The sequence below is a fragment of the Lissotriton vulgaris genome, chromosome 7 (genome assembly GCF_964263255.1).
Source record: "Lissotriton vulgaris chromosome 7, aLisVul1.2, whole genome shotgun sequence".
In the NCBI taxonomy this organism is placed as follows: domain Eukaryota; kingdom Metazoa; phylum Chordata; class Amphibia; order Caudata; family Salamandridae; genus Lissotriton; species Lissotriton vulgaris.
This window is the reverse complement of record NC_141695.1, coordinates 185,586,875-185,608,315: the sequence shown is the minus strand read 5'-3', so window position 1 is coordinate 185,608,315 and position 21,441 is coordinate 185,586,875. Positions and strand designations below refer to the sequence as shown.

The following is a 21,441-nucleotide window of genomic DNA, read 5'->3' as shown; positions in this document are numbered from 1 at the left end:
TTATTTTGAATTACTGAATCTGTATAATTCGGTATTTACCGATTCGGTAAAATAATGGTCCCTACATCTCAATCACCGATTACCGGTCGGTAACGGCCCAATTCGGCTGTTACCGACCGGTAATTGGCGACCTACATCTGGCCCTTAGTCTCTTCTTTTTCCCCTTAGGCTTTTGGTCACCTCAGAAATGGACAGATGCACTGATGGTAGATCTATCCCTGATTTACGACCAAGATCCACGGACAAGGACGCTTCTGGGGTCCTGGTGTCAACAACGGCATCCGAGATATCATGGGAAGGCATTTGCATTTGCAAGGGAAAGTCCAGGTTAGACAGACACATAATATCAGATGAATTAGACTCAGAGTGTCCTTGTGATGGCTCATATACTGGCTCGGGCAATGAAGACAGATATAAATGCTGCTCAGCAAGGTAAATTTTCCTGCTGATGATATCTACAGCCTGCTGCAAGGAACCCTACAGGGTTTTGCCGGTTGTTATCTTTGAAGGAACAACCTTCTGCCTCCGCATGCTAAAGTAGTAATAATAGGCAAGCCAGACAGTAAAATATTAAAAGTTCAATAATACCCAAATGCAGTGACAAGGAGGCAAATTTGATAACACGGACAGTATAAAGAGGAATAAGACAAATAGAGTGGGAAGCAGAAAGACTAAGTATCTTTGATGGTAGAAAAAAGGGGGAAGACCCTGCCCAGCCTACTCCAGCCAATGGTGGTCCTGCACTGTGGGTGAAGGTGATGCATTTATATGCACGATGCCACAGATACCAGCTGTAGCCAATCCATGGCTCCTTGTGTGGTATACACTGGGCAATACGGTCCTCTTCAACCTTTATTAGAATGGACCATGCATCAACCAGCAGTCATGATCCACAGGTATTAAACAAGTTGTCACAGATTAACCCTAAGCAGGCAATGTAAGGGGGGTGGCCCAGCCCAGCCTCGCCCGGCCACAGACATACCTGAAAGCAGATGTGGCGCTTTAAAAACACGTGATGAAAACAGCTGAGCTGTAAGTCCGGGCACGCCCCTGTCCGCAACATGTTCCTGGGATAACAAGTCCTGCAGCGATGTCTCCCGAGTGGTACTTAAGCAAATTAAGTTGTCAGATATCGAGCACATTAAAGTACTTCTATTGACAATTATAACAACCATTGGCAAAGTCAATAGCTTTCACCTTTTTGACCCACTGGCTTTGCTAAAACCTTTTGGGGATGCTGGACAGCATTGGCAAGATACTGTGCAGCATGGTCATAAGTAAAATACAAATGCAAATAAAAAAAGCACAATGATGCAGCAAGCTACGTCAATTTGCACAAATGTTCCAGAGTCACCATGGAGTGCGTGTTCCATGAAATGAAAAGGTTGCCATTTCTGATCCAAGATAGATCAGAATAAAAAAAAATATATATGAAATTGAAGTAGTGACAAAGTGTTTTTGAAGTCAGAGGGTTTGGCAGCTATTTGCAGCCTGACCTTACAGGGCTGTAGTAGAACAAGCAACGGGTCAAGCACAATGGATTTGATAGACATAAACTGAAGGAGAATCAACACAGAGGACACAGCTAGAAGCACACAGGGGAGTGAGGCAGGGGCAAAAGCACACAAGTCAGACCTTGCAGCACACTGAGGAGATAACAGGATGTGGATGGTTATTTGGTGGGAAGGCGCACAACAGGGAACACATGCTCTCTCATGCAGTGCTAAGTCAAAAAGAAAGAAAATGAGTTGCCTAAAAGTGAGTAGTAGTGGGATAGCTTTCAGCTAATGAGATATAAGTTAAAGAGCTAGTGCTCCAGGGAGGGGGCAAACACAAGAGGGACAAGTTGAGACAATGAAAGAAACCAAATAAGAAGCAAGCAAGTCAAAGTGACACTAAAGCTAACCAGTGGAAATCAATTGCCTTGCTATAAGCCCGGGTAAGCCACTGGTAAGCTCATGGTAGATCTATTTAAAGCTCTGCTGCCTGGTAGGCTCAACCCAGAAAACAGCTGTTGACAACTGAACCTTATGAGAACAGTCCAAACAAGTCATTCTCTCACTCAAAGAGGCATTAAGTTACATTTTAGTTTTCTCCTTCTCATTGTCACGTATGAAACTAGCTTCTTATGTGCCAGAAACATACAAAATCTCAAAAACAGAAACAGCAAAACAACAAACACTGAAAATAGTCAACTAACATTCACTTTCTCCGCCAGAGGTGGGGGCAGAGAATCCACAGTTTTGTTTACAAATTTCCTGCTACAACAATTATCTACCTCAGGGGATGTCAGACAATGCACGATGGCTGGAACCAAGAGTGGCAACAAGTAATAAAGTACTAAAATATCTGAGAGGGCCTCAGGAGTAACTGTTCAAAGGAGAATATTTATGATTTTTCTTTGAGCAGCAGAAGAGCATCACCTGAACCAATAATCTAGAGACAGGGGACAAACTTGGATACATACTTGATCAATTACCCCAAAACTGATCTTATTCATAATACATCAAAATGAGAGCCTGTGGTGTAACATGTAACATTGGAGGCCACTCCACCATTCAGGGAGATCAATTTCTGACCAATGGGAAATGATCATTTAGCTAAAAAAATAAAGCTTGCGTCTGAAAAGAAATCCAAAGTTGTGTCATACTTCACGCAAAGTCCAAAAGGAGATCGTTTATCAGGCAATCGGTCACTATATTTAGATATTTCAATAGATTTATACTCACATTGTACATCAACAGTGACTGAGCTCTGTTCCCGCCCAAGTTTATTGGCTGCTGTACAGCTGTAAACGCCATCATCTTTGGAAGCTATATTGAGGAGGGTCAGTTTCAGGTCATTAGAAAAAAATGTCGACTCATTAAGGATGAGCTCTCCCTTCCTCCAGGTGAGATTCGAAAGTGGGTTACTGTCCGCAGTGCAGAGCAGATTGCAGTCGGAGCCTTCTAGCACTTCCACAGGTGTTGCATTAGTTGGTCTCATGCCCCTTTCTGTGAATCATGTAACAGACACAATGTTTAATTTCAGAGAATGTGTTCTGATTATTACCTCAAATTACGCAACTTCACAACTTTGTCAGACAAGTTTGTACAACACTTAAAAAGAGATATCCAATATGTCTGAGGCATGTTGATTAAAACAAGCTTCTTTTGGTAATGACTATGAGTATATAGCTGTCAACTACATATCCACAACTTTCATCCATCAATCATTCTCTCAGTGGCTCTCATTGATTGCAAGCACAAAGTGTAGACATGTGTGTGTTTGACTTGTTGCTCAGTGTCACTATTTCCCATCTATTACAAATTTGCAATTATTTGTGAAACTTCCATCTATGGTGTCAGATGTTCTGGACATCCATGTCACGGTCAAGTAAAGCAAGAACATAGCATGGTAAATCACTTTTTATTTTAAAGCTGATAATTTGTTCATATTAATACATTTCAGCATGTTTTTGTTATGATGCAACAAACCTCAGGGGTGAGTGGGGTTGTTGTGCTGCAGATAACAATAATCAATATAGCATGGGTGAAGATAATTGTGGGGATTCTCGCAAACGAAGGGTAGAACAATTACATAGACAGAAAGGGGTGGGATGTGGTAGGGTCAAAAGGAGATGGGTTGAAGGGTGAGCGGAAGATGTTGAAGATGTAAGTCTGATAATCATTCCCTGAGCTCTCTGAAAAGGGAGAAAGCTGTAGGTGCGGACGGAGCATATGAGTACAATGTGTTTGCAAAATATTGGGGTTTTACTCGTGGAGGGATATATTTATCATGTAATTGCGTTGTTCTTAAATCACACGTGGTGTTGCAAGGGCAACGCCACGTAGCCTGCCCTATGTTGCTTGGCAAAGCTGGAGTAACTCAAGGCATCGCATGTCGATGCCTTGCATTACGCTGCCTTGGGTAGGCATTATATGGGTGGAGTGTGGGTGTTCCCATGCATCCACCCATGCATTTTGGCCAATTTCCAGAGTTATAAATACTGGTAAACGTAAATGCAAAAGGCTATGCCTTCCATTGGGAGGTGCAACAAGGAGAAACATCTTTATATTTCCTTCATCCTTCAGCACACATAGAAAGAGGAAATAGCCTCACCTTGTTGTTGTAAGCTTTTATTCGATATACAAATATCTTGAAAGCAAATTACATACAATAAAAACATTTCAAGACATGCAGCTAGTCAGTACATACATCATTAAAAAGTTAAGAACCGGGTAAGCTCTCGAATAAATTAATTAAGAGTACAATTAAACAGAAATTGACAGCCTCTTGGAGCGAATCAGCCAGAATTGTTTTAAAAATTTGGAGACACCACAAACAATAACGGGGGAGGTATCTGACATTAAAATGCGAAGGGCAACCAGGTGACTGCGTGTTCCCATGTTGGAAAAAAGGGGCTTGAGCCAGTACTTCCTTGGTCTTAGGTAGTCTGGGCACTCAAACATAATGTGAGCCACCGTTTCAGGTCTAGTGGGACAATGGGCACAAAACGTAGACAGAGGAGCACCAGATTTCCATTTCGATATAAAAGCTCCGATTGGGAGAATGCCCACTCTAAATTTAAAATACAGTGCCCCGTCGGCTGGGAAGGTGATAAAATCAAAATAGGATTCATATCTTGTCATGTCCTTTAGGAGCAAAAAAGATCTCGTGGAATTACAATGGGAAGAGTTCATGATTAGCTGACCCGCAGCCTAATCCCAGTAGAGTTTCTTCAAGACATCTTTTGGGGGTGACGTTTTTGCGCTCCAATGTTCACCAAGGCTAAGGTCATATAACAGTGTCTTGGTGTCCCTCAGCCATTTGATTTTGGTCCAGCCGGCCATATTCATTATCTCAGTTAAACCGTTTGCATAGGATTTCAGTTCCTCCACCCTCCAGATCCGGGACCACAATAAGAGCGGGCGTAAACGTGCTTGGTTTTTAATGCTCTTACAGCCCGTATCTAATAGTACGGGAACTCTTGGTGTACTTAAGGGGAGACATAGGAGGTCCTTCAGAAACCTATCCTCAGCTTTTTCCAAAGAGTCCAGGTTTTCATGTCCCCATATCTCCGCCCCGTATAGGGCCGACGAAACACCTTTTGCCTTGTATATTTCGAGGACTGGTGCTATTCTATGTCTGGGTGACTCCCAAAATTCTCTCAACAGGGCGCCACCCACTCTCTTGTGACTTAGAAGCATTTTGTCTATGTGCGTGGACCAGCTCATGCTATCTGTTAAACGAAGGCCCAGATAATCAAATTGGGAAACTCTCTCCAGGGGTATAGAGTTGAGAACAGGAGGGCTTCCGAGCTTCCTCGGGGGATGTAGAATTAGGTACTTCGTTTTGTCTACATTAATGACAAGACCTCGAGCGTCACAAAAGTTCTGGAAGCGGTTGAGTAGTTTCTGCAATCCTTGGGGGGTTTTCGAAATTAGAAGAGTGTCGTCCGCAAAAAGCAGAGTCGGCACTCGTACACCCCCCAAACAAGGGGCGTCAGCCGGTTCCTTCTGAAGATGGTCAACCACCCCATTAACATACAACGAAAACAGGGTGGGGGCCAACACACACCCTTGTCTCACACCCCTTAACACTGGGATCTTCTCCGTGGTCTTGCCGTTGCTCCCCCACCGTACCTGGGCAAAGTTACCTTCATGCAGCTTGATAAGCAGGGATAACATATAGGGAGGCATCCCCAGGTTGTGTAAAACCTCCCACAACCGCCCCCGTGGTACTAGGTCAAAGGCAGTCTTCAAGTCAATAAAGGCTAGGTAAAGACTGCCCTTGCCCAGTACCACAACCTTCCAGTTAATAAGGGCCAACCTAAACGCCTGCTCCACGGTTCCTGTTCCTGTACGAAACCCAGCTTGATAATCGGAGAGTATTCTATTTTCATTGACCCAATGCAGAATACGCCCCAGGAGCACCTTTCCCGCTACTTTCTGCGAAGAGTCAATGAGACTAATGGGCCTGTAGTTCCCAGGGCTATTCCTGCAACCTTTTTTTAAAGATGGGGACTACCACTGCCCCTTTCCAGGAATCAGGGACCGGCCAACCCTTCATAATATTGTTAAGTACTGCCAATATTATTTTCCCCCACTCCGTTGGGTAAGCCTTCAACAAGTCTCCAGGCAGGCCGTCTGGTCCTGCCGCCTTCCGGGGTGCCACCCACTGAATGACATTCTCAACCTCCTGAGGGGTAAACAGATCTAGGATAGCTGGCTCAGGGGAGGGTGCTAGAGGAACAATTTCAAAGGGAGCCCCTTCTCCAAGGGCATAAAGTGCCCCAAAATGATTGGCCCAACTCTGGGAGGGGATATTACAAGTCCTTAGGGTGTCATCGGGCTTGCTACGCTTCCCCACAAGTAGCCAGAACCCTCTTGAGTCTTTGTTTGTACTAGCTACTAGCAGGTCCTCCCAAAATTTTTCCTCCCATTCCCTCTTTGCAAGAGAGATTGACCTAGAGTACATTCTCCTTGCCTCTTTCACTCTGGATGGGGAATTGGATTTTACCGCTTCTACCAGCCTTGTTTTTAACACTACATGTGTGGGTATACCATCCCTTTGCTTGGGTTTGCTTTGATTTTCCCTCCCAGCATGATGGGACAGTAAATACATTTGTTAGAGTCTCTGTCAAGATTCGAAACTCCCCACAAGCTGCTCCCACTCCCCCCAGGGATGAATCTAAACTTTGTTGGGCTTTAGATAGGACAAGCATTACCTGTTCAACCCTCTCCTTGGAAAGTGAAAGTTTTTCCCACTTTAATCGCCTCCCGCAGGGGGCAACTTGCGATTCGCCGAGACCTACCAGACGAGAGGTGGATGCACCCTCCCTTCCTGGTGCCCACCAGCACCCCAATGTGAGAGAGAGTAGATTATGGTCACTCTCTATGGTGGGGACCACGACCATATCTTTTAACTCACTCCATAAGCCCACATCGAGCATGATATAATCAATCCGCGATGTGTGGTTTGGTCTATTATATGTGTGAGCCCCCCGCTTGTCTGATTTGGTCCTGCCATTCACCGCCCGTAGCTCGAACTCAATAGAAAGGGAGTATACTTGGAGGGCCACCTGCGACCACCTTCTGATTGGTTGTATCTCTAAGCCCGGAATCCCTCTAACACTATCCAGCTCTTCCTGGTGCAAGGAAACATCCGAGCCCAAGGGCTCGAATGTACAGTTAATGTCACCTGCGACCATAGTGCAAGATTTGTGGGGAGTTGCTTTTAGAAGACCCTCCAGTATTTTAATAGTTGGTGACTGGCTACCCCCTTTGGTGCTACGTGCATAAATATTGAAAATATTCAGCACGGCTCGATTCCGGGAGTCTTTCAAGATGATGTTTTGAATGTCAGGGCAACCCGTTTGACACTCCACTATCCTACAGTTTAAAGACGCTGACACCCAGCTTAAAAGACCACCCGAAGGGCGTCCTTTCTTAGAAGACGAGCATATAGCCGGGACAGAGCTGGTTGCGTAACCTGCTCTGTGCACAGGATCCATGCTCCAGGTCTCCTGGAAGATGCATATGGCATATTCCTTTACCAACAACACAAGGAGGGAGGTACCCTAGGAACCAATAAGGGACCGGGTCAACAAGTATAAGGAAACAAGGAAAAGGTCCCTAAACGTTGGGGGTATACCCTATGTCGTATGGTAGCTCACCAAGATGTCTTGGGGGCTATCTACGACCTGACAGAGAAAACTGTCTTCGAGATTCAACATGCATACAATCACTAAATGGAGGCTAATAGTCAGTGTAGGAACTCTGTGTACAATTTTTCACAACTTTTTTTTTAAAACTCTAGTATTCACCATTATTTAAAATCAACAATTTATTGTTTAAAATTAATAACATAATACAACCTAACAGTGCATAAAAAATACAATCAAATACAGATTTAAAAAACCAACAATCCAGCCGACCTGGGGGTAAGACAGAGGTTCCGCTGGCCAACATACACCCATGCTTTGACAAAGAGGATTAACACTCACACCCAATTTTTGTGATTTAGACACGGGCCTGGGGTAAAAATAGGACAAATCTACTGCTTGTATACCCTCGCTAGCTCCCTCTTGGACCGATGCACAAATTAATCCTGCCACCCTAGAGTCCTGAAAGTTGACAATAATGCAGTCCCCCTCCAGATGCTTCTTACCTTGACCCACCCAATCCACTCTACGGACGGCTAATATCAGCCCGTCCACACCGGGGGGTAAGGTTTTTTTTTTACATTAGCCAGTGAATACACTTGTTTTTTAACATCTGGTGTGTTTCTGTTTGATTTTCCTTCAATGGGGGAACTTTTACCAAAACAGCCTCACCTGTTAGTATCCTTAGTGAGAGAAGACCTATTCTTACGAGATGAATATCCCATGGTTAATTCAGTACAAAGGAATTTAGCATAAACATTATATTTTTTGCATGTTTTGAAACTAGCAAAGCATTAATGACTGTGGCTTTAGATGAGAGTTGCTGTGATTGTTTGCATAAAAGATTTAAAATTGGCATGCACTTTGGTCATGTACTATATACCTTGATTTCAGAAGATAACATTAGAAAGCAGGTTTAATGGCTTATATTTGCACATTCACTCAGAGGCTAATTGAATGTTGTTAGTGAGGAAATGCTTAGGTCCTCATTCATAAGTTCCCTTGCGCCTTTGGAACGTCACTTTCTGTGACGTTCCATTGCGCAGGAGGTTGCTCCATATTTAATTGGCAGCACTAAGCCACTTTTTTTGGCTTAATGCGGCCTCGTAAATATGCCTCCATTTAACACAGTTTTCTGCATTAAGTGGGTGTTGCTGGGGGCGTTCCCTGCAACGTCCATGGCTTTTTGACACTGGCCCAGATTTGCGAGAAATCATAAATCTGAGGCTGCGCAAAAAATGTATGCCTTCCCAGGGGCAGCGTAAAAGAGGCACACCAGAGAGAAAGATCTTAATTTCTACTTGTTTTTCCTTTTTCTATGTGTGCTGGATTCTGCAGCACACATAGAAAGAGGAAAAGCCTCTTCTGATTGTTTCTGTGCAGAAAGATTTTCCTTCCTGCACAGACATAATCATGCCGCAACGCAGGTCCCCTTGCACCATGGTGTAAAGGTGCAGGCGTTGCCACACGGCAGCCCTATGTGCACCAACGTAGAAGAAAAGGCTCTTTTACAGTAGGGCAGTGTAGCAGGAAGTCCTGCGGCTCTGCCCTACAGTAAAACCTCATAAATGCGGCCCTTCGTTGATAAGTTACATGTTGTATATTCTTGTTATGCTTCTCTACTATGACACAATGAGGGCCATACGAATACAAACTTCTTGTTCGGCTGCCCAGAACATATTCAAGAATCTGCAGGTTTCATGTTTTGATGTATTTCATTTTAAGCTAGTGAATTTTGTCCTGGAAGATTGCTTTTAAATGGATCTCTCTGTTTTTATTGGTACATCAAAGATGTGAACTAAAGTAAACATATATTATGATTCTGAATGGGAAGTCCATTGAGAGCAGATTGGCTCCTCAGTGTGAGAAAGAAGACAAGGCTGCACTGCGGAGTGGGAGAAGTAATATATGACAAATCACTTAACTTGTAAATGTGATGAGTAGCTCATGTTTGACTGCTAATGTGGTCATTTTGCTCTTTGTACAGTAGTACAACCTAAAGGCAGTGACAAAAGGCACCGTTGTAGGACACTAGATTGGCTGGATCAATAAATTCAGACCTTTGTTTAGGAAAGTAATGCAGATGTATAACAGGCCCTCATCTTTTATTATAAATGTAATATAAAAACTGAATTGATATTTACCTAATGTAGCATCTAGTTCTGTAATAATGAACATAATAATTACTAGAGGCAGAAACCTGAATATGACAAAATCACACAGCACTCAAAGTAAGCCCACGTGCTAACAACAGACCACAAAGTGAATTGAGAACATAAATAATGGTGGTATAACTTTGTAATAAAATTAGTACAGAATAAATATGGTATCAGTACCTTACCTCTATCTGTGATAGATACATTGATTGTTGGTGTCACAGGTGGATCTATAAAGGAGTATATTCATATTAGAAATGTATGCAATACTTTCAAGAAGCCCTATTCAAAGTAGTTTGTAAGCTGACATGGGCATGGCCGCTGCTGACAAATATGGTGGTGGTTGGGATTCTCCTGCCTTTCTCTATTGTGCCGAGACCCAAAAGAGGCTGCAGAAGGAGACTGAGAATTAAGACTTTCACTCATCATTCCAACATTTCACTCAGATCTCTGAAGACTTCCTATTTCCATTGCTAGAACCAATACTCACAACCAGTTTGACCACTTCTCTCATATGCGACCAGTAAAAGCGCTCACAATTCCATGCTACTAAATTCACATTCCTTAACAACCCCACTAAAGATCTCAATGCCCTGACACTATTTCTTTCAAATCAATATACTGTTTAGCTTGGATCTAGTTTCTAACCACACCCTTGCCCAAACAGACACTGTCTAATTTACTCCCCAAATAAGAATGAATTATGTCATTATGACCTGCATGCTTATTGGCAGAGGGGCTTGCTGGTCAAGGGACACTCTAATGGAGGTACGCTAGATGCCACAAATGGAGATCCTGATCTTTGCCCACTTCTACGTAAGCTGGCAAACAGCGAGTTCGATGTGCAGAAGCCTTGTTGCTTTACAACGCGGTTCTCATTTCACCAAACTCTATATAATCCCCATTGTAGTTAACCTTTCCACTGTTACTGACTCCGCAAACTTGTGAAATATTGGTAAAAGTAGCCCATTTTATGCTGTTATTCAAATTTAAAATTGTAAGTGAAAAATAGTATTATTGAATATTGTTCACCTTGATGAAACATTTTGATGCCTGAGAAATGTGTCAAAGTCCATCCCATTAAATCCATTCACCAAGTCAAAATGCGGGCATTCAAGAACATTATTGAATTCAATTAGAGGCTAGCAATTTAAAAGGGAAGAACTTCGATCACTTTGTCCTAAATCTGACAAAATGTTGAAATACCTCATGAGGGTCCGGTCTGAGATTCTCTGACGTCATGTCATAAAATGTAAATTTAGAGGAATCATTCTCCTTAGCAGATCCTTCTGTTTCTAACTATGGCTCTTGCTCCAGTAGTTTGCTTAATATTGACTTTCCTCAATGTAATGTCTTAGTCAGCTAAGTGATCACTGTGGCATCTGGTATAATCTGCAGGTCATTTGATGCAATCAAAGGAACACCAACTGCATCATTCATTCTCAAGAGAATGATACATTTATCACCATAAACCTGAGCAATGGTAGCAACTGGTATTTACTAAAGATGTGTTCAAACTTTGACATTTCATTAGATAATTTTATCTGCTTCCCAATAGTTCACATTCGGGCTAAAATTCGTGCAAAAATAATTGTTTAATACTTTTATAGAAACACTTTATTTTGAGTTCAATTTCATCCGTTAAATGTATTTTGTTCTGAAAAAACAGTAGTAAATTAGCTGTTATGCCATTTCTTTCAACACATGTTAATGCTTTGTAAACCTTGGGGCGTGGCTTGCGCGCCGCTTCTGCATGGCGGACTGCGCTTGAGCTCCGAGGCGAGCTCTCCCGTCGGGCTGATTTATCCGTTCCCCGACTGCCCCTGTGAGCGGAAAAGGCAGCCTGCAACAGCGGAATGTGAGGGGAGCTGTTTGCTGAGGTTTTCCTGCTGCTTTTGACACCGGCTGCATGTTTTGTATCTGACGCTCGTTTTCCTCACGGATGGCCGCCATTTCCTTCCCCTGACGCAGTGACATTTTCTCCTCAGGAATGCCGGCTTCGCTACAATGTTGCAGGTCGTGGGGGTTGCCCAGTGTGTTTCTTTTATGATGCCTGCACTTGGTAACGTTTTTGCCTATTTTATGCTATTTTCTTGCTGCTTGGCTGGGAATTAAACTGTCTACGCGCTATTTTTCTCTCAGTGCAACTTTCTCATTCAGGTGTGGAGATTTTTTCCTGCGAACTCCGTGCTGTGCCCTCCTGCATTAATTGTAGCTTTATCATTCTTTGGCTACCTGTCTGCCTTGCATATAAGTCCGCCGCTATTTTATTATAAGTGCCCATTCAGCTCAGTGTGCTGTATTTCTTATTTTGGGCTGAGGGCTGCGCAGTTTTGGCTCTTCTCTCTCCTTCCAGTGGCTATATATTTTTTCTTTGTGGTTACTCCTTCATGGCTACAAGTATGGGTCGCTCCATGAGTAACAAAGACGCTAAAGATGTTGGTACGTCACTGAAAAGACCTAAGGCGGTGTCTCCTACGCCTGAGTCTGCTCAGTCAGACACTATCTCCACGCTGGACACCATCTTAACGCGCCTTAATGAGGTACATGATATTGCGCAGTCCACGAAAACTAACACGGATTTATTACAAGTGGAGGTGTCTGCTATCAGGAATGACTTTAAAGCCCTCTCTCTTCGTGTATCTGCTACGGAATCTCGAATCAGTTGTGCAGAGGATGGTATGCATAAGCAATCCAGATCCCTCAACCACTTGGAGCGCTCAATGGCGGCGTTGCGCAGAGACCTAACTGAGCAGGAGGACCGTAATCGTAGATCCAACCTACGCATTTTTGGGCTGCCGGAAGATTCAGAGAAATCATCTTCATCTATGATAGAGTTCTTATCCCATTGGATTCCGGATACCCTACAAATCTCTTTCCACAGAGACTTTGAGATAGAAAGAGCACACCGTGTTCCAACGTTTCGGTCTAAGACAGCTACCCAGCCAAGAGCAATCATTTTTAAACCATTGAGGCATCAGCATACTGAACTGATTCTCTCTCATATGCGGAAAGCTAAACAAGTCGTCTGGGAAGGTCATCGGATCTCAATTTCTCAGGACTTTGCCAGAGATACGGTTATAAGGAGAAAAGGCTTCCTGAATCTTCGTAAACGTCTTTCTGAGATGGGTATTCCCTTCTCGTTTTCTGTTCCATCGAAATTCCGCATTACTTATAAAGGACGTTCTAGAATTTTTGAGGAACCGGCTGATCTAAATACTTTCCTGGACAACCAGTTGGAGATAGAGATGGAGATTCAAAAAGCGACTTCACAGTCTCCTGGTGCCTCGGGCACTTGAACTGTCTTCTTCTTATCTCTGGATGTATCTCTCTGCATGTTTGGTTCTCTCTTCTCTCCTGTTGTGCTTATGGGCCGACCTTAATGTCCATAAATGGTCATGATATTTTTCTGTTCTTCTTATGTTCACACTCATTTCTGTTCTATCCTTCTTTCTGACATTCATACTTGTCTGTTCCCTTTATCGCTCTCTTTCTAATAGTACCTCTTAGTATCTCTTTAATGTGTTCTTCTCCCCTATTTTACTCCGCTTCTTCAACTTTTCGTTCTTTCTTCTTACTCATTTAATCATTTCTTCTATGCTGCTCTTTTAGTTGTCTTCCATTATTCTTATTTCTCATCTCTGTCATCTTTTCTTTCGACTTATTTCTCCATTTTTTTTTATGCTCATCTCTTTATAGTTACTTTGCTTTTTCTGTAGGGGATTTTTTCTATCCTTCTTTTTTCTCTTTTTTCCTCCTATTCTGATATTTTCCTACTTTTCTTCTCTCACATATATAATGGTTTTTTTATATAGTTATAGTGTATTCATTGAATATGTAGTTATTTTTTTTTTTTAGGATATACATATTGCGTGTCATGCATTAATCTACTGTTCATGATTTTCCTCATGTTTTTTTTTCCTTATCAGGTTTTCTAATAATATTTAGTAATATAGCTATGTTTCGAGCCATTGACTGCTTTATATGTGCTTATACATTATCTCAGTTAGAGTATGCTTATTTACGTTATTAAGCTGCTTGGCGGGACTGTTTTTTGTTTGTTACCAGTTTCTTTGTTCCTGCCATCCGGATATTATAGTTTTTTGGGGCTATTGTTATCAACTGTTTTTTCGACTAGTACGGTCCCTTACTTGCCTTTCCACGTTCTCCCTGATATGCTGTCGACGTCTTAGTGCTATTATATGCAGTTATGAATTGCTTATTCACTATGCAGTTTTCTTTTGTAGGACTTAAATTTTGTTTGCCATGCTGTACTCTAGTGTTCATGCTTTACATCTTGCTGATTATTCTCTTTAGAATTTGTTCTGTTATATTTGGTACTATAACTATGTTTCTCTTTATTAGACTATTAGCTAAATGTGTTTATGTATTTTATTAGCTATAGTTTACTTATTTATCTTCTTCAGTTGTTGTGTGCTGCTACTTTTGTTTCTTACCAGTTCCCCTATTCCTGTTATTTGGTCACCATATCTCTTTGGGGCTATTGCTATTACCTATTTATTTGCCTAGTACGGGTCCCTTACTCGCCTCTCCACGTTCTCCCTAATATGATGTTGGTCTCTTTTAGGCCTTCCCTCCTGTTTCTTCTCTCCCTCCTTTCTTTTCTCTTTTCTTCTCTTCTCCCTTTCTCTTTTTCTTGGATTCCCCAAATTTACCCGCCTAATGTGGTTCTTTTGTTTGATGATTGGCTCCTTGTAGTTCTGTCGTTGGTCTTGTTTCTGTCACCCATGTTGTCTTTTTTCGATTTTTATGTTTTTCCATGCCGGGTTTGAATGTATTATCCCTTAATGTTAAGGGGTTAACTCATCCGGTGAAGAGGTCAAAAATTTTAGATTATTGTAAATCCCTGTCGTCTGATTTGGTTCTTTTTCAAGAGACCAAGCTCACTAACAAAGAAGCGTTGTTTTTGAGGAAGGAATGGGTTTCGGATGTTTGTTGTTCTGATGCCCTGGGTAAACGAAATGGAGTTATTACATTAGTCTCAAAGAATTCTGGGTTATCGCTCCTTTCTTCTGAGCATGACTCTGAGGGTCGTTGGTTATTATCTAAATTGTCGGATGGCCAGCATGATTTGTATGTGATGAATATTTATGCACCTAATATTGATGATTCGTCCTTTTGGAAATCGGTTACCAAAAAACTAAATGACACCCCGCACTCTGGCAATCTTATTGTTGGTGGTGATTTCAATTTACCAATGGACCCCCTGTTAGACAGGAATTCTGCATTCCAGTTTCGTCCTCCTAAATCTCACAAACAAATGCTCAACATGTGTTTCATTACTCAGCTTCAAGACATTTGGCGTCTTCATAACCCCACTGGTAGTGATTTCTCTTTCTTCTCTTCGCCTCACTCTTCCTTCTCTCGTATTGACTATCTCCTAGTTCATTCTTCTCTTGTTTCATCTTCTTCTTCTCCGCTTATACATCCTATTTTAATCTCTGATCATGCTGCGGTCACTTTTACTTTATCATCGTTTGCCCCTCGTTCACGAGCTCGCTCGTGGAGATTGAATACCGAAGTTTTACATGATTCTTCTCAGGTTGCTGAATTCTCTGAAGATATTGATACCTTTTTTCGTGAGAACGAAGGCTCTGTCTCTTCCCCAATTGTTCTATGGGATTCCTTTAAATGTACTTTCCGTGGTCAGGTCATTAAATGTATGTCCAAACGTAATTCGGCTATTAAAAAAGAACTTACGGACTTGTCATCTGAAATAAAGACTTTGGAAGCCTCCTTCAGGCATTCTAAGGATCCGACTTGTTTACAACAAATAAAGTTACTTAAATACAAATATAATACCATTGTTACTAAAAGAGCCTATATTGGGGTACAAGCTCAAAAATCAAAGAAGTTGCTGTTAAAAAATCGAGCTGGGAAAATCTTGGCTGCTACACTAAAATTTCAGGACTCTTCTTTTAAATCCTCGCAGATCTCTTCTATTACTGACCACGCCGGTTCTAAAAAATTCCAAACACAAGAGATACTGGAAGTCTTTCGTGACTTTTATAATAAGTTGTATACTCCCTCTAATCAGTCCTCTTTTGACCAGTGTCAAGCTTTTTTACAATCGGTTCCGATTCATTCGGTCTCTGATGCTGATCGCTCTTTTTTGAATAAACCGATTTCCCCCGACGAAATCGAGTCTGCGATTAAAGCTACTCGGTCTGGTAAAGCTCCAGGTCCTGATGGGTATCCAATCTTATTTTATAAAACTTTTCTCCCTACACTTGTCCCCAAATTAAAATCTGTTTTTGACTCTTTTATTAAAGATGGGTCTATATCGGGTACGTCCGCTGAAGCTACTATTGTAGTGATTCCGAAAGAGGGGAAAGATCATTCGGATCCTAAAAACGTCCGACCTATCTCTCTCCTTAACATGGAAGCAAAGATTTTTGCTAAAATCCTGGCCAAAAGACTAGAATCCTTTGTCCCTCTTCTTGTTCATCCTTCCCAAAATGGATTTGTGAAAGGCCGTCTTGCGCAAGACAATGTCCGCACTTTCTGTCATGTTCTCGGTGTTGCCAAACGCTCTCTACTTCCTGCCACGGCCTTGGCCCTTGATGCGGAAAAGGCTTTCGACAAGGTTTCTTGGCCGTTTCTTCGTGCGGTTTTATGCGCGCACAATCTTGGTGACTCTTTCATTAATATGATTATGTCCTTATATTCTCAACCCAAAGCTAACATTAGAGTTAATGGTGCGACGTCCTCTTTTTTCAATCTTAGTCAGGGCACTCGACAGGGTTGTCCCTTATCCCCACTCTTATTTTTATTATCCATTGATCCTCTTCTTCGTTTGATTGACCTACATCCTGATATCAAGGGTTTCTCTTTTGGCCCTCACTGTATTAAAACTGCTGTATACGCAGATGATGTTCTTATTTTTTCGGATGATATCGCTCTGGCAATCCCGGCTATTTCTAACATCATTTCTCTATTCTCTTCGGTTTCCGGATATACCCTAAATAAAGACAAGACGGAAATGTTCCCTTTAAATACCTATTGTTTCCCCTCACATATGGGATCAGCGGGCTTTAAATGGCAGTCTACACGCTTGAAATACTTAGGGATTTATTTTTGTTCTACTTTGACTACCACTATTGCCTATAATGAATCTCAGACTATACTTAAGGTGCGTCGTCTTTTGGATACATGGTCTCCGAAACATATTTCTTGGTGGGGTCGCCTCCAAACTCTCAAAATGATGATCACGCCGATTATTAATTTTGTTTCATCCATGCTACCGATTAAATTGTCAGATTCCTTTTTTCGCAAAATCGATATTCTGACCTCTAAATTTTTGTGGAATGACAAACGTGCTCGACTTGCCTACAAATTTTTGCGTCGTCCTTGTGATATGGGAGGTTGTAATTTTCCTGACTGGGAGAAATATCAGACTGCTTTTTTGGCGTCTCAAGGTGCTTTATGGTTTTCTCCGCCATCTCTGCATGTTCCTTCTTGGCTGCTCATAGAACAGCATTTAGCATCTCCTTTGCCTACTGCCTCTTTTTGCACTGCATCCACTTTGCATATCCTATTTTCCCGGTCTATAATTCTTGATACAATTGCGGCGGTTCGTAAAATAGATAAGAAGGTGGCAATTCCGTTGCATAAAACCAGGTGGACATCTATCTGGAGGAATTCCAAATTTAAGCTTATCATTTCTCCCACCCTCATCTCTTATTGGGCAGACAAGGGAATCTCTCTTGTTAAACATTTATATGGTGCTTCTGACGAACCATTACCCTTCTCTACCTTGGCTCAGAACCATTCCTTAACAAATCTTGATTTTTATACTTTTCTTAAAATTAAGGTGGCCCTTGCTAAAGTTCGTCTTCATCCTACTTCTTCTACTATCTCTCTTTTTAATATTTGGATCAAATCTGGTCATGTTGCCTCCAAAATTTATTAATTTTTGTCCTCTGCTTCACTCCCTGACCAGACGGTTGCTCATCGTAAATGGTTATATCATTTTGATCATGCCACTACAGAACATATTTCCTCTGAAACTTGGCAATCAATTGGTAAATTCTCTCTTCGTAATAAAATCGCACCTTCTTTAATGCAGTCTAAGTTTTTTTCTATTAATCTTCTTCATTGGACGCCTGTACGGCTTCACTCACTTCACCTTAAAGAAGACAACTTATGCTGGAGCTGTGGCCTGGTGGCAGGCGACTTTCCTCATATGTTCTTTCATTGTTCCTTGCTTCAACCTTTTTGGAACCTCATTCAGAAACATCTCTCTCTTATCTTTGGTATTGAGCTCCAACTTTCCTTCCCCGTAATTTTATTAGGCCCACTGGCTGCCCCTACTCCTCTTTGTTTAGATCCATTGGAGTTACAGTTGATGGATCTTCTCCTGACTGTCGCGGTGAAAATTATTCTTATGGAGTGGAAATCCTTTTCATCGGTTTCCTATCATACGTGGTGGGCTTGGGTCTCCTTTTTACGTAGTGCTCATACTTCGGTTGATCAAGCTCACCTCTCTCCATCTATCTCTAGTGGGGTTTGGAAAGCTTTGGATGATTATATGGAATTGTCTTCCAAGGGGTTGGTTCCTCAATTTCCTTTTGATGTGTCTGTCTAATTGTTGTCTGCTATTTGGTCTCTAGGCTGGGTTAGTCATGTGGGAATCCTTCTTCTCTCTTTTTTCTCTTCTCTCTTTCCTGTCTTCTTTTCCTACTCATTCTTTCTTTACTCTTTCTCTTTTTCTCCTCTCTTCCTCTTTCTGTTTCCTCCCCTATCCCCTTCTCCACATTTGATAGTGATACATATGTTTTAAGGCCTTGGTAGAGGTTTTTACTTGAATGAAATCTATAGCTCTCAAGGGCTATTGTTCATTATCTATATTTAATATCTTGATTTTCCTATCAATTTTAGCCCTTTTTGCATATCTCTATTGCATTGATTGTATCACTTGTATTGCATTATATATTCATTATTCTTACCATTATTCTCATCAATAACATTTTCTTGAAATGAAAAAAAAAAAAAAAAAAATGCTTTGTAAACCTTGAGAAGGTAAAGCTTTCAAGGAAATCTACCTAAAAATGTTTTCGAAAGGACTTCTATTTTTCTTCACATACCCATGTAATTACAATGCCAAAAAAATGATGACAAATGTGATTATAAGCATTACATAAATAGAAAATGATAATATTTTACTATATGATTTAGAATGCCAAAGACTTTTCTTTTATGTAACTCATGGATATGATCTAATGTTTGAGCTCACCTTGTCCATACTAGCTTTTTGCCACTTGCCTCTTCGTCCAACACATTGCCTTCCACTTAGATTTTTGGTTTCACTATCTGCATCCAGGGTCTTCCTCTGATTTGCAGTGTTTATTTGCTCTCTCTAAGGAATTGTTTAGCCTAGCATGCTATACTGATGTGGACTAGCATGCGCTACAAAGGAAAACATACATACTAACCTTACTTAGAAGGCACTCACTTGGAAGGCAGCTGGTTTTCTACCACCCGTGGCTCAGAAAAAAGGATCAATAGCAGAAGAGTCCCGTCAGATTTAGAGATACCTGTCTGTCTGGTGGGTATCATTGAGCCTTCAGAGAAACTGTGTAACATTTTTTCCTGTTCAAAATAAATCCCAATAGTGAGGGTTTTTTCTTGAAAAACTAAATATTAATGGCTGTGATGACCAGGATATTTTGCCCTGTGAAAGGGATATCGAGAGTTTAACCTGCCCTAAATGACCTTGTCTCACATGGAGGACCCAACAAAGAAATCAGGCAAGGGTCATCCCGCCCCTAAGTAGGTGGTTCAGCTTTGAATATTACCAGTCAGTTCAATGGAGATGAGTCTTCACACATAGGAGTTTCCAATGACAGAGCCAGCTGTGGATTTGTCATCAAACACCTTGTGGGTGTCCTCTTAAATATGATGGAGGAACTCTTTAGATGTGGTGGTGGAGCCACTCTGCAAAACTCAAATTAAGATCCTTAAAAATAGGATACAGTTTTACTTGGCATGATGCTGAGTTAATTGAAAGGGAAGAGTAGGCTGATGGCAAAAACCCACATCAACACTTTTAGAGGCAACCTCCATTCGTCAATAAATCAAAATATAGCAGAATGAGTGGAGAATACCGTCATGTTTGCCTCTGGTTTGTAGTGACAATTTTTTCTGTATGCTTCTAATGACATTTTCATACATGTACAGCTCCAAAATTCTGAAATGTTTGTTCTGCAGTAATGATTTTGGTGCATTATTTTAAATTTTTTTGCTTGATGCTCGATATTTCTTTCTATCCCAGACACACTTTCGTTTACAACCTGTCAATTTCTGTTGGCTATGCTTTTTGTTTTTCATAATACCTTTAGTTTGCCAATGCGATTTGGTAGTTTTATAGTGTGCTGCATGTTGCCTGTCAGTCACTTCAATCAATCAATCAATCAATCAGTCAATCAATCAATCAATTAATCAGGGAATTGTGAAGGTCTTCCTGAAGATGTGCAGAGTGGGTGTGTGCCTGAGGTTGATCGGGAGCTCGTTCCAGGTCTTTGCTGCTATGTAGGGGAAGGCTCTTCCACCTGTTCTGGCTCTGCGGATGCGCAGGGTTTTGGCGAAGGTGAGGTCCGTGGATAGGAGGTTTCTCTTGGGTACGTGGAAGTCAATTATTTAGTTGAGATATTGGGCCGATGTTGTGAAGGCATTTGTATGCGTGGGTATGCATCTTGAAAGTTACTCTCTTCTCGACGGGGAGCCAGTGGAGGTCTCGCAGGTGTGGGGTGATGTGTTCATGTCGGTAGACGCTGAGGATGAGTCTGGCTGCGGTGATCTGTATGGTCTGGAGCTTACGGATCAGGGATTTGTTGATCCCCTCGTGGAGAGTGTTTCCGTAGCCTGATCTGCCGATTATGAGTGCATGTGTGACGGCCTTTCTTGATTCAGGGGCGATCCATTTGAAGGTCTTGCGAAGGATGCGGAGGGTGTCGAAGCAGGTGGAGGCGACAGTGTTAATATGTCGGGTCATGGGGACAGAGTAGTTGAGTTGAGTATGATGCAGTGGTTCTGGGCGTGGTCTGTGGGAGGGCTGCAGTGTGTGGTGGGCCACCAGGTGTTGTCCCATGCAGAAGGGGAGGGTCTGAGGACAAGGAATTCTGTCTTCTCCGAGTTGAGCTTCAGGCGGCTGCTGCTAATCTAGGTTCTGACATCCTTCATTCCTTCCGAAAAAGCTGATTCTGAAGGTGAAGGCGGTCTCGGTGCTGTGGTTGCTGTGGAATCCGGATTGGGAGGGGTCGAGGACAGGGTTCTCTTCTATGAATTTTGTTAGTTTGGACGTTGTCGACCTTGTTTGTGACTTTTGCTGCGAAGGAGAGGAGAGAGATGGGTCATTAGTTCTTGAGGTCCGTTGGATCTGCTGAGAGCTTCTTGAGGTGGGGCTTGACTTCTGCACGTTTCCAGTCGTTGGGGAAGGTGGTGCGTCGTAGCTCAGGTGCGATGGCGGCGGCAGCTCTGAGGAAGATGTGCGGAGGGCAGGGGTCTGTAGGGGCTCCTGAGTCAATGCTTTTCATGGTCGATGTGGGGTGTTCAGTGGTGACTGGGGTCCAGGAGGAGATGGTAGGCTGACTTTTGTTGCTGGGGGCGGAGTGGTTTTGA

At 42.1% G+C, this 21,441-nt stretch overlaps 1 protein-coding gene across 2 annotated transcripts in view; it reads right to left on the bottom strand.

The window, feature by feature from the left end:
• The window catches only part of LOC147701152 (sialic acid-binding Ig-like lectin 16), a 557,018-nt gene that overhangs the window by 137,625 nt on the left and 397,952 nt on the right, over positions 1–21,441 (bottom strand). For both annotated transcript variants that reach the window (XM_086929911.1, XM_086929912.1), the window contains 2 exons: positions 9,987–10,031; positions 2,730–2,993 (listed from right to left, as the gene is read on the bottom strand). In XM_086929911.1, the coding sequence (XP_086786037.1) occupies positions 2,730–2,993; positions 9,987–10,031 (309 nt within the window). The remainder of the gene's footprint in view (positions 1–2,729; positions 2,994–9,986; positions 10,032–21,441) is intronic.